The following is a 14,360-nucleotide window of genomic DNA, read 5'->3' as shown; positions in this document are numbered from 1 at the left end:
GAAGAGAGGTGCGTGAATTCACTACCTGCTGGACTCCCACACCGGGGGTCTGCTTTTGTCCATGGTGAGCTGTAATGTTGTGGCTTATTCTGTTTTCCTGTAAAATTCTTGCCTCTGGACATCATAGCAGAACATGTTTGGCTTATATTGTAGAAGGCTTATTTACAGATAGCATTGTTCCCCTTAGCACTGCCCTACTGTGGTGTTTGATTGATGTATTTTTTAAAAAGTGTGATTGCATTTGCTTCTTAATTTTTCTGGTTGACCTCAACGATCTAAGCATCAGGTCTGACAGCCAGGCTCCCCTGCAGAACTGTGGGAGGAGATTTCTCTCTCCCACTTTTTACTGTAGGCAAAGAACTGAGATCTCCCAGGCACACACAAAGCTTGTTAGGAGATTCAAGGCCCAACTAAGCACCGAGATGGAGCACGGGAATGCTGTAAAAGCAGATCTTGGACACAGAGATGTCTGAGGAATCTTTACCTGCTTTCAAACCAACTGTGCCATCTGGAGTGAATAGACTTATGCCAAGATGGGGAAAAAATTATACCATCATGGGTTTAAAGGGCTGCTTTGCAGTTTGTGCTGAGGTGGTGTTGGTTTGTTGGATTTTTTTTTTCCTTTTCCTTTTTACCATAAACCTAAAGCATAAACCCTCAAGGAAGACATTTGTTTAGTGAAAACCAGTTTCTCCTCCCCCACACCTTGCATGCATAGGCTTTACAAGTGGGCACAAGACCTCTCTGAGTAGGGATATTCAGGGAATTCTTTTGTGTTTTCCTTACAAAATAGCATCCTTTTCCAACCTGTTCATTTAATTGTGCCCCTTTTGAATGAATGGTCATATTTTCTGCCGCTACCCATTTTGCCTCCCTGCAAATCTCGAAAAAGACAAATCTTGTTCATGCTGTCATGAGACAGCCGACCCCAGATGGCACATCTGTGTCTCGGGATGCCCTCTGGCTGGCCTGTTGGCACGCATTCCCGTGGCTTTGAAGGTCACCTTGTTTACACCTTGCCTTTTCCCCCCTCCCTTTGCAGAGTCTTGCTGAGCCTGCAGGCTGGGCTTCACCATCTGCATTTTCTCTGGTGCCATTAATCTTCCTGTTTACCATTCTGTTATTAATTCTAGAGTTCACCTTTTTGTCTAAACACTTTATAGGCCTCTTGGAATTTCTTGCCTTTTTGAGGTAGGAGATCTGAGCATCTCGGTAGATGATTTGCTTTGTTCTTTCCCATTTCTGAAAGGATACCTACCAGCGCCTCATGCCATTTTCCTGTTACAAACCTTCCTTCTTATAATAATATTTTCAATTCTATAGCTTCATCTGTCAGATGCATCTTACCATATAAGTAAACATTATCCTCATTCCTTGTGATTCGTGAATTGGCCACTGAAATCTGGTTATCTGTGGAAATAGTCTTGCTTTTTGGTGTTCTTCTTGGCTGGAAAAAAAAAAGTGTTTAAACCTGGCTTTGCAAGAACCTATAAGAACACCTTGCATTTTTGGTGCATTTTATTTGAATGCCTGAAAGCCTATGAATATTAAACAAGCCCTACCAAACCCCAGAGGATAGCTGAAGACTATCTCCATTTGACAGATGATGGAAAAGCAGAAGGTACCTCTGTCAGAGTTTGGCCCAAGATCATATGGTGAGACAGCAGCAATGCCAAGACCGGTGTCTCGGGTGATTTTTCTCTATCCCATCCTAAAATTATTGCTGTGGCCTTTCTGTTCTTCAGCGGTTTATGCAGGTTTGGTATTTACTGAGCCAGGGATGCTGACCCAGCTCTGCTTGGCGTGGCTGACTTCTTCAGACACAGTACCACGCGGATGTGGCTATTCCGCTTCCCAGCCCTGCCCGGGCTGCAGAGCACCGTCTTCCCCCAGGTGGGAGCTTTGCAGCCAGAGATGCAGGATCAGGACCGGCACAGCTGGAATCTGGCTGAGCGGTGCTAATAAGCCCTGCTGCATCTGTGCTGATGCCTTCAGAGCTGACCAGGTGTCTGCTGCTCCCCAGCACTCTGGGTTGTAGAAGGGCCTCATTAATGGAGTTGCCACGTCGTGTGGGCATGTGGAGCCAGCCAGAGCTGAGCACTGCGCTCAAGCAGATAACCCCCCTCAGTCCAGAGCACGGGGAAAGGCGCAGAGCCGGCTCCCAAGAATCATTGCAGGACTCAGATTGGCTTTGGCAGGTTTATCAGCTCTGGCTTAGTGCCGGCTCTGCTAGGCCTGGACTGAATTAATTGGGATGCTTGTGCACTGCAGCTGAGAGATAACTGCATTACAGAGATTTATCTGTTACTAAAGGTATCCCCTCCACCGTCCTCGATAAGGGAGAGGAGAAGCTATGCAGAATCTCACAGAATTTGCAGCAAGGTTACGGCCTGGCTGGCTTTATGCATGGTTTATGTATGAGTTTGCATTCAGGGGTTTTATTCAGTGCTGTCACATATGCAAACGGTACAGCTGGTTGCAGTGGAGGTCCACTCTCTGTTACCATTTGCAGAGTGTGCAGTGTGGGGGTGAGTGGTGTTTGCTGGTCACTGTCTGGTTACTGGCCAGTAATCGGGTTCTGGTTCTTCTGATGGGTCAAAAGACCCATCCATCTCTGTGGGTGTGTCCCTATGACCACTTGCAGATAGGTAGGCCAAGTTATTCTCTTACTCCAAACAGCCCAGAAGCCCTGTTAGGGTGATGCAAAGCCCAAAGGAATAGACTTTGTACACAGGAATTTTCTCTAAATTGTAGCAGCCTCTGCCCATTGATATTGCCTATAGTCTTGCCTGATGTTGCAAAAGTCCTGGCGCAGTGTGAGCCCATCTAGAACGCAGTGACCAGAACACAAATGAGTGCTAGAATAATGTTATTGAATGGAGATATTCCTTTATGATTTGAGCCCTGAGGGTAGTTACCTGATCCAGTGTTTAGCCTGGTATTGTAATTTGGCAGTCTTGGAGAAGCATGTACAGTATATTATATGTGACAATGATTTCTATCTGTGCTGAGAAATAAGTCTATAAAAAACTTCCAAGAGACAAGTGACAGGAGGGCTGTTTTTTTTTACTGAGAGATTTTATGGAGGCATTCTAGTCTGCCAGAGAAATACAGCTGCTTGTAAAGTCCACATTTTGATGATGGGTTAAACTAAACCATGCTTAACCTTATGTTTGAGGGCCTCCGCTGTTTTCTGCAGCCTTATTTCTCCCTCCTGTTGTGTTGTAGCCTCCTGGGATGTACTTTCGATAGGGGCTGATAGAAGTTTTCCATTGGATCCTGGTCTTAATATTCAAAGTTGTCCTGTGATTTTTCTGCAGTTGATGCCCAGGCTGAAGAGTGAAAGTGTATAGTTCCCCCCTATCCTTCCTCTGTCATCTTCCATCTCTTCGCTTTTGCCTCCTGCTCTCCCCCAGCCTCACCATGAGACTAGCACCTTTGCAGGAACTGGTGCTAGGGAAACGTTGGGATTTTCCAGTCTCTCAGTGCTCCCTAGAGCAAACCTCAGCAGTGCCTAAAATTTGCAACAAGTATTTCCTGAGATTCATTTTGGAGCTTTATAGGATCCCATGGCTCCAGCCTGAAGAGTTTTCACTTAATGGCAGATAAGTATTCTTTCCACATGAAACGCTTTGTTCTGAGGAAACAAATACCCTCTTGTTTTCAAGTAGTCTTGCTTCTGAAACTGGTTTATCATTCTCTTTGACTGGATCCTTGCTCTCACCATGGCCCTGTTTACCTTGAGAGTGCAGTAATATACGTAAGGTTTGAGGGTGAATTGGCAGGGGAGAAAAAGAGTTACTGGAGTAGCCTCACAGTCTCCCGTATAGCCATGGCTTTATTGCATCTGGCTTGGATTAAAAACAAAGTGAATTTGATGTTTACTAGTCTCTAGAGGCATTTGTGTGGTTTTACAGACTCATTGTGAGAGTCTGTGTTATCAGTAGCCTTGTCTCAGGGGAGGCGCAGGGCTGGGCTGGCAGGAGGTCCTTTGGGCCAGGGCTGGAGAATATTGTAATTGTAGAACTGGCACTGGCAAGTTCGCTACAGATGGGTGCTGGATTGCAGCAGAACAAATGCAGGAGAACAGGCTGGGATAGCAGGGACCGCGGAAGGTCAGGATTAAAGCAGAACAGCAATAGCATGAGCATCTGCCCCTGGGACAGCAGGAGACGGTTCAGCGAAAAAAGAGTTTTGAAGATCCAGACCTGCAGGAGGAGTGAAGATCCGTGCTGCGCTGTGCTGGCAGAGGCACGCTTACAAAAAAAGCTTGCAGAGCCCTGCTTTTAGTATACCTGGTTCTGGTCACTGCTGTGAATGCATCGGTTCCAAGGATGGTAACAAATCACTGGGCTGACTGCGAATGTAACAAACAAGCAAACAAGCTCAGGAGAGTCTGGTTGTGCACGCACAGGAAAGCTACAAAATTCATCTGTTCATGTAAGGCATTGTCTCCTCTTTCTTTCTTGAGGGATTCCGTCCCCCCTGCCCCCACCCTTTGCACTCTAATGCTATACTTGTGCCTTGGAGATGTGGAGATGAGCGTATGATGGATGGATGGATGCTGCTTGTCTGGGTTTTTCACCACCATTTCCCCTGGGGCACTCTGTCTGCTGGCAGAGAGCACCATCCCAAAAGATGGTATCTTTTGCAAACTCGACAGCTAACAGACAGCTTCTCTCTCTGCATATTTCCCCAAAGAAGAGCAGGCTTAATCTGGTTTTTATATGGCATATTTCATTATAATCTTTTTGACTTCCCATGTTCCCAGTACGCCATCAAAGATAAAACACTGGGGGTGGGAACAGCAGAGATGCTGAGGCTTCACACTCTTGTGACACTGATAGATTCTCATTTTAAACTGTCATGGGATTTAATTGCTTGCTGAGCCACTGCGCTGCACTTTCAGACACATCCTGCCACATCTTCTTAATGAGCTTAGTGGCTGCATTCACTCAGCAGTAGTTCTGTTTGCTGTGAATTAGGTGGCTTTTTTAGACCACCTATGTGATTTTAAAGAGGTAGTGGTTATTAAGGTAATATCCTTGGATTTATCCATCTTAAACAGCACTTCGTGGACTCTTGATGTATAGTTTCCTCTGGCACTTCTTACGTTCCAAAAAACCAGCACCAAGAAACAAAAACGCAAGGATCTATGTGCAAAGTCAGTGTTTGTCTAAGAGGGTTTTTGGAAGCTGGATTGCTTTGGTTTGCATAGTAGCTGTCTCTGGCGTGATAGATCATGCTGGAACTCACCCAATAAGTATCTCTGTTCCCAATTAGAACTGGAAATGGAGCTGCTTACGAGTGCACAGAGATGATGGCTTGGGTGGCAGCTGCTACTGTGGAGATGGAAATGATCCATTGTAAAACAAATACGTTGCACTGTATAGAAAAAGGGATGGTTGGTTTTAATTTATGTTTCAAAGAGACACTGAAAAGTTGCTTAGCTCCCAATGCGTTGTAAACCAAATGTAGTGTATTTAAGGACAGAAATTTGCAGCTATTTTGGTGAATCGAAACTTGAAAAAGCCCACCATTTTGTAGGATTTGTGAAAATGTGCTTCTTTTGGAGGCAGCAGTTCAATAGAAAACAGATACAGGAATGATGCTGGCATGGGTGACTGTTCAGATTCTACCACCACGATCTAAGGACCTTGATAAATAGAGAAGTTTCTGCACTGGGCTGGTAAGCAGAAATAACCATGTTAATTTAATCACTATGAAAGGGGCTCTGCCAAGGTAAGAAACATAAATTTTAATTATATGCACACACACATATTTGAATTCTAATATATGCAAAGTATTTAGCTGTGACACCAATAATACTGTGGTTTATTAAAACAGGAAGAATTCTTAAATAACATTTATGATTTTTGTTGATTTGACACTTCCATTTGATGTGGTTCTGACTATTTCCTGTATCTTCTACACTAACCAGGTGCTGTTGCATTTGCAACACTAATCAAAAAGAAATTTATCCACAAACCTTCTTAAAATTTTTCTGTAAAAGAGTAAGCTTTTAGTTATAGTGCTTTTACTAGTCGTTATGACTTGTAATAAAGATTATGTTCTCTGAAATTGCCATGTCTGAGGAAGAGCTTGAGATATATACTAGGAGTTACAACAGAAAGAATTTAGAACAATTAGCAAGTAGCAAATGGTATTACCTATATTTAAAAAGGATTTGGAGGTGATTCGAGGATTTAGAGAGTCATAAATTCTACGTGAACATTTGAGAAATTGATTGAAACAGTAATTAGCTATAAGCAGTAAAGCACCTGGGAAATTATGATATAGGAGGTTCTAACTGACTACTTTTTTTTTTTTTTTTTCCTACTAAGGAAAAGCACGTCTCGCTACTTTCTTAAAATTCTTTACATGAGACATAAAGAACTAATAGATAAGGAGGCTGACAATTGACTTAGACTTTCTGAAGACCTTTGGTATGTAATAGGCCTCCAAAGAGAAACAAAGCATTGTCTTGGATTGAAATTTTTAGAATAAAAGATGAAACAAAGAACAAAATGAAACAACTTTAATTACAGAAAAAGGCTAACGGCTGGTGCATCAGGGCTCGGTCTTTGGTCCAGTGGAGCTGGAGAAAGGGGAGTACCTTCTAAATGACAAAGGTTTGCACATAATGCAAAGTTATTTAGAGCCATCGTGGCCAGGGAGGTCTGTGCGGGCCTCCTTGGGGAGGTCTGAACGTGCTTGGTGAATGCCAGGGGGATGGACATTTTAATTTGTCACCTGTGTGTTGAAAGTATTACTTACAGGAAGTTCTTGTCCTTGTTACAAGGTTCCTAATTCTGCTTAGTATGCAGCTCGGACACTGCCTGAGGGTAATATAAAGAATATTGTAATGCGTTTGTTTAAATGAGGGATGTGGCTTCATCTGAAAATATCAGGTGCAGGATTGGTCCATCCTGGGAAGATTGTTGATGAATAAGAGGAAGTTCAGGGAGGTCTGACTGGACAAGGCCGTACGGAAAACTTCCCACAGCAATGTAGTAGAAAAGATTGTGACTTTATTCTCTAAAGGAGAGGAATAAGAAGAAATGGCAAAAAAGTTTGGTCGGGAAATTTAATTTTCCCCTTTTCATAGCAAGAACAAGGGGGCAAGCAATAAAGAGAATCTCTCCTTCTTTCAAACCATTGTTTAACTGTTGAACTGAGAAAACATCAAGGGCAAAAGTGTATCAAAATTCAGAAAGGGCTGGGCTATTCTTTGCATTTCCAGAAGAGACAGATTTAGGAAGTGATACTACATTTATCCCTCAGGACTGACCTGTTAGAGATCAGGATGAAATGGAGTATTAGGGTAGATTATTTTATTTTCATTTTTCTCCTGACAGACACTCATACCTTCTTCCACAGCGTCTGATGTGACTGCATAGCATAGCACGACAAATGCCAAAGCGAACAGAGGCAAGTGTGGGGCCACAGCTTAATTTCTCAAGCCTAGAAGACTCTCTCTGGCCTTGTTTGGAGCTTCTGAGGTTGGCTGGTGCCTTCGTAAGCAGGACAGTGGGTGGAATGGACCCCACTTTGCTTCTGTTCCCATGGCCTGGGGGAAGCCTTGATCTTTCACATGAAAACTGCATTTTAGGCATTGAGTTGGCTTCTCAGTTTTCTTTAGGGTACAGGCAGAAGAGAAAAATATACTGTTCTAGCTTTTGTGGGAAAATCCTGGTGAGTCAAATAGGAAAGAGAAAATTTAGGGGTTTAGTGAAATGAATTTAATGATCCCTGGAAGTGTTAAACTATTTCTCTAGGTTAACTGAACCATTGTTTAGATTTTTGGAGACTTTTATCTCTGAGGATTCAAAAAGTGGTTTGGAAGCATAATTTCTTGTCTTCATTCCTGTATCCTTTACAGACTAGCCATCTTCCAGGAAGGACTGAACTCATTACAAAGACTGAATTCATTCCTAGGAGGTTGTCTTTGGACCTTTGTAGGTTTTTATACTGTAAACTTTACATTCCAGATAAGATAGCATCTGCCATTTCCCACTTTCTAGAGCTACTTAGGAATGAAAATGGACTCCTAGAAGCTACCAGTGGAGAAGAAAATGAAGGAGTTCAATAGCAGTAAGCTTAGTGGGCAGATGGGAGGCAGCTGTCCTGAGTTTCTTTTCCCAGGATTTCCTCCTCACTAACTTAACTTCTTGGTGACTCAATCTCCCCATCAGCAAACTGGGAATAAAAGTGTTACTTCACACTGCCTTGTCAGTGGGATGTTAAATTTAATAATTAAAAATGTTCTGAGAGTTTTGGATGAAAAATCTCCTGGAGTGTTGCTGGTGGGAAGTGGCAGCACCACACAAAACAAACATGCCTATTAAAGACAGCTGCTGATTTTTGACCTTAAAACCTACCTTTCCCTCTGACTTAATGTTCAATATCAGGAAGCGGTTTTACTTTCATATACATTCTTCTCATCCCTCACCCCTTCCTTGCTCATTCCCGTTCCTAGTGCATTCGTTTGCCAAGTGTGTCGGTATCCAGAGACAGGCATAGCTTGTCACAGTGAAGACATGTTTGTTTCCGATGCCCTTGAGCTTGCTTGAAGCTTCTTCTCTTGCTGAATGTATGATGACACCTTGGGTTTTGCAGTCCCACAAGGTTCTTAATACAAAGCAAATGCCCTTTTGCACATATGCACAGGACGTTGAAACCGAGCCAGGCCCACAGCCAGAGATGATTGTGGAGGTTCCTTAGTGACTTTAGATTCAAGTGTTGGGATTTGCACATAAATCAAGTCTAAAATCCCTTCACTCTATTGAAATGTCTGGATTTAGCATCTAGAGGGAGGTACTAGGAGTTCATACAGGCAAATTCAATCTGTATGATTCTCTGATGACTCCTCTGTCTTTTTTATGGCTTAAGTAAGGGAGAAGTTGGGGAAGGTGGCATAACGGGGTGGGTGTGCAGAGCTTAATGCCAAAACCAGAGCCCTGATTGAATAGACCTCCTTGTGATGAGAAGGGGGATCAATTCACTGTTGACCCCATCCCATTGTGTGGGTTGTCCTGGGAGTTTCCTTTGAAAATCCCAGTGCTTTGGGTTTTCTTCATGGTTTGGGCTCAGCCTTTCCCTCCATGAATAGAATAGCTTTTGCTGGAATTTTTGCTGGATTTTCTGTGGTTATTGGCTGAGCAATGCTCTCTGACTTCAGAAGACTTGAGCAAGCATGTTGTGGAAGCACTGATCAGGGACCTTGAATCATTTGCTGGCTTAGAGTTTTTCATATATGGAACAAACATATTGCTGGGACGCAATTGCCCCCAAGAAACAGATAAGACTTTACTGTCCCAGGTGGAAGTGTTCATTCATTATTTGGATTGCAGGAGTGATTTGGGGCTTTAAAAACACATGGATTTCTGCCCTGCAGAGTTTACAACTCATGGTGATAGAAAGGCAGGGAGCTTCAGGCAGCCTGGGGAACACAACACAGTCCTAAAAGATGAGAAGTGGACAGAGCTCTGAAATAAGGACACCAGATGCTGATCTGTGAGCGTTAGTCCTGTACGTTATTACTTTATAAATCTGTTGGCCTAGAGGAAGGAATTCATTTTAGAAGGGAGGTAGTATTTGAGAAATCCACACCTTGGCATAGTCAGGCAAAGATTTGTTTGGGATGTCTCCCTGCCATAGGGTTGCTCGGAATGAACTGCACAAGTGGGTTCATGTCCAGGATCTGTAAGGAAAACAGAATTCTTCCCTGGGTGTATTTTAACATCTTGCTAAAATTAACGTGCTGTGTTTGCCTGTCTGTTGCACAGCCTCATAATCTAGTGGCAGCATTCAGAAGGGAAATAAGGCTCTGTTCCTTCATTTGTATGGCAGGTTGCATCAAGCTTCCTCATAAACCCATGGTCTCATGGAGTCCCATGCCCCAGGCCTGCCCCTGAGCCAGCTTTTGGCTCCTCCTGCCATGGTTGAGGGTCATCCTGCTTTATGGGCTGGACCCTGCACTCGTAGCTATGCTGGCTGGTGTTTCTTCATTGGCGTGGGCCAATTTAAGACAAACCGAAGATTTCATCTAGTCAATATTAAATGAAGATTCAAGACAAATCCCTTCATTTTTTCAGTTTAAGTCCTTGGCATTGGCCCCACACACTAGCTTTCTGCTTCCCCATGTGTGGGACGTGCCCTGGTGTAGGAGAATGCTACTTGTAGCTGTGCGGTGTGAACTGTGCCAGATGCTGAATTGCATTAAACTACTTTTCTACTTCAGGAGGTCAGATCTCTGTATTTGTTATTTCAGTGTCTTAGAAAGCCCTGGTTTTGTTCTTTATTTGAAGCATAAGGAGTTCACATGAAGGAAAAGGATTTTTCCCCCCATTTCTTTCCTCCTGATACAATATGCCCAGTCTTTTTTTCCTGTAAGCAAACACAGCGATTGAAAAGATATCCGTAAAATAGAAACGAGCCCTATATGGGGATCCTTAGTGGTTAAAAGAACAGCTTGAAGAACTCTCCGTCAAGATAGAAACAAGCTTGAAAGTCTGTCAGTCTTCTGCTTGTAGTCTTTGCCTTTCTGCTTGTTAGCTGTCTGGGGGAGACACATACAGTCAGTGTGGTTTCTTTTTCAGAAGTTGATCTGCCTCTGAAAAAAGATGGGTTCACATCAGAGAGTACGACTCTGGAAGCCTTGCTGCGTGGAGAAGGAATAGAGAAAAAAACGGACACTAAAGAGGAAGACACTATACAAGAAATCCAGGTAAAGGAGAGCCCCTTTGGGTCTCACCCATAAACTGAGTTTTAGTGCCTCATATGTAAAGTGAATTTGGATATGGATTTGAAGATGGATTCACAGCTGCTGACGACAGACAAAACCACGTAATTGCTTTGTCTGTTTTTTCTTATGCTGAGAAGCCTTCAGGAAGTATACAAGCAAAATGAATCATTAAAAATATTCTAATGTTAATCATTGCAGTTATTATTAGGGATGCAGGTATGAGAAATATTGCCCCTTTACATAGATTATGGCTTGAAAGTTATTTGTCAAGATTCCATTTCATCCTTTAACAATTAAAAGTGGAAACACATTTGTAGGTCCTGTCACAGAAGGAATTCAGCTAATACAAAGGGGTTCTTATATAAAGACATCTTAAATCACTAGGAGAGCGGGCCTCTCCCGGGGAGCAGCAGCAAATCTTTGGTGGTGCTAAAACACCATTGTGTTATGAGTCTCTATTAGTGATTTTTAGCAGGAGCCGTTGGCAATGTGTCAAACTCGGTAATTTTGTCTGAGATACAAGATGATGCATCTATACCTGAAACTAGGAAAAATCTGAGTGGACAGCCTCATGCCAAATGAAACAAAAGAGCATGGGCATCAAATCTGTATTACTTGGAGCTCAGTCCTACTGCTCTGTTCACTGGAAATTTCACACATCAGGGCAGCAAAGTTAGGTCTCCCATTCACAGTTCCACAGGCAAAGGAGCACCATTAAAGATGCATCCCGAGCCTCCTGAGATTTAAAAATAAAAGGAGTAAAAAACAGACGAAGACTTGATCCTCTACCATGTTATAAAAGTTGTTTGTACTTTTTAAAAGGGACACTGTCCAATATTAGTCTTAAAAATTTAGCCGATAAAATAAGAATGAACTGTATAGTTGGTCTTCCAAATACAAGCTTTTGAAAAAAAGAATTTTTTTTTGGTATTCTTTCCCAAAAATTCAGAATTTGGTGCTTGAGGTATGTAGGAAGGAGAGAAAGCAACTGTGATTTGCTCCTTTTCTCCCTTTGCTGGTCTTCAAACAGCTGTTAGGTGGTAGTTATAGAAAAGGGACAAATACACTGAAAAAACTCCCCATCCGTTTGATGTCACTGATTTGAGTCTTCATCATGTTGTAATATAAACCAATGGTGGCATGGCAAAGATAAATTAGTGATTTCAGGTTAGTCCCTTACAAAACGGCACCACACCATGAATGGCAGGAGTGGCTGGGGCCCGTCTCTGTATTTCTAGCAGGCATGCCATTTTTTTTTGACTTCTTTCCACATTGGTGTTGTGATCGTTTGTCTTGCCTTTGTCCATGTGGTGTCTGACTTGTGCATGTTTTCAGGGCGACCAGCCTGTATTTGATTCTATAGAGGTTACGTTTCAAAAGATCAAGATAAAAGAATTGAAATTCCCTCACATGGGCATCTCACAGTCATGTGAGATGACGAATTATTGTTCCTAATAAATAATTAATTGAAGGAACTATTGCTGTTGTTCCTATTAACTTCAGTGGGACCTGTACCTCCTCAGCATTCTCATGCAAGACGCCTGCTTCCAGATTCTAGAGTTGAACCTGTGGTGCAAGCCCTGAAAGATGTTACTCTCTAGATCCACTAAACATGCTGGAATATATGGGGGTATTTTCGCTATTTTTGCTAAGCACAGAAAATCCTGAGCTTCCAACGAGAAAAACACTGATTTTTGTCATCTTAAAATGCATTCTCAACATTAGAGGAAAACAAAACAATCTAAGGTGCAAGAAACCAATATAAAAAAATCCATGCAAACAATTTCCCAGGCAGGCGCTGCAGTTACGCATACTAATACTTGTGTTGTCTTGGGATAGCAGTGCTCTCTGATGCCACTGTTTTAGGAACCTTTTTTTTGTCGCTGACTGATATCACTAGTATTCTTAAATAAGAACTCCCTGGAGAACTGAGGGTGGAAGGGAAAGCAAATTTTGCTTTAGTGGAAAGACGTAGGGGTCCTGGGATCTGATTTGGCATTATATCATTAATCAACTGTAATTCAATAACCTGCAGTCTCTGTGGTAAAGAGCAGCAGTTGGTTGTATGTGTCATCTTCTTTTCTTCTAACCATTCCTATTTATTGTTCGACCATAGAGGGTTTTAGAAAATGATGAAAATGCAGATGAAGTGAATGAGGAAGAGGATTTGGAAGAAGATATTCCAAAACGAAAGAACAGGCCTAGAGGACGGGTAGGTAGAGACTTTACTGGAATGGAAAGGAAGGAGGCAAACCTCTGCTTTCTATTTTCTATTTGTCATGTGTATTGTATATGCAAAGTATATATCCATGGATATATGATAGTGATAACACTGTAGGTTATTTTCTGTTATATGGTAGATTTTTAAAAATATTTTTTCAGCTTGTTTTTGTGAATTACCAAGAGAAAAGACTATTTTGAGGGTAAAAAATTGGGGTAAATTTATTATAGTGTTGTATTTACAATTGTACTGTAAACTGTAATCATTGCAATGATACTCTGCTATTACGATGCTCTTACTTTAAAAGGACATTTACTAATTACAGAAAAGCAACAAATTCACTCATGACAGCCAAAAAAAAAATATTAATAAAAGTAACTTGAACTGTGTTCATATGTTTTGCAGCTTTCTCCAAGGTAGCGCTTTGTGGCTGAGACTGGCCCTCTTGAGCCAATGGCAAATCTTCCATTTGCTTAAAATGGGCAATATTTTATCCTTAGGGGAGTCTGTGTCCCTTCTCTTACCTAAGATGTCTTTTCACAATTTCAGCAGGGCACCAGTTAAGTAATGAGTCCAACATTTTAAAACTTGGAATCAACATTTTCAATTGTGGCCCCTTAAGCTAGGCATCTATTATAAATGTGAATACAATTCTCAGAAGTTTCGAGCATTTTCATCTTTCTTTGGCTCCAGCAGATGCTGCAGGGGCACAGGAGCTCTACAAGTACCTTTTGATGTGTTTGTAGGAGTCAAGCAAGAAGGGCCACATTTTAGGCCAAATGAGCAGGCTATAATAGTTTTCGAATAAGAGAGAGACATGAAACCACATTGAATACTTGCAATGTACTTATGCATCAGACCCTCTCTTTTGGTTTCTTCTGTTGTTGTGTTGTTTCAGTTTTCTGCTCCTCTTTATTTTGGAGCTTAAGTCCTTTAATATAAGATCAAAGCACTTTAATAATTGGATAAGTATATATTTCACCTTCCTTATTCTCAAAATCACCTGAACCAGTTTCTTTCTTTCTTTCTTTCTTAGCCAAAGACCCCCACCTGGAAAAAAATTTTCCAGAAAAATGTAAGTTTCAGAAAATTTGTATGAACCAGTAACCAAAACCAGGAGTTAGAATCGATACATGCACGCAAGCTTGACTGTAGTGATCAACTAATATTCCACGCTAACAACTCTTTCCTAATAAGTTGCTCTCACGTAAATTGTGCATGCTGGTTAGGGTGAGTGAAAGGGAGTGAATAGCTATAAAGCAATATACTGCTCAGGAGAAGGGAATTGGCTGTATTCGTATATCCCAGGGCTATGCAAAGTCCTGAAGTTACTGTTATGTGCAAGGTTTTACTCCCCTGTTCAGGAAACTGTTTCAGAATATTCCTTTTTCT

At 42.0% G+C, this 14,360-nt stretch overlaps 1 protein-coding gene across 1 annotated transcript in view; it reads left to right on the top strand.

Annotated features, from left to right (window-relative positions):
- LOC104468368 (zinc finger protein DPF3-like) overlaps positions 1 to 14,360 on the top strand; it is an 88,562-nt gene that overhangs the window by 18,109 nt on the left and 56,093 nt on the right. Inside the window, 2 exon segments of the mRNA XM_010082474.1 lie at positions 10,602 to 10,729; positions 12,864 to 12,959. Coding sequence (XP_010080776.1) covers positions 10,602 to 10,729; positions 12,864 to 12,959 — 224 coding nt within the window.

Source organism: Pterocles gutturalis, unplaced genomic scaffold, assembly GCF_000699245.1.
Source record: "Pterocles gutturalis isolate BGI_N339 unplaced genomic scaffold, ASM69924v1 scaffold34104, whole genome shotgun sequence".
NCBI lineage: Eukaryota > Metazoa > Chordata > Aves > Pterocliformes > Pteroclidae > Pterocles > Pterocles gutturalis.
Note: the sequence above shows the minus strand (reverse complement) of the source record. Positions and strands in the feature narration are given on the sequence as shown.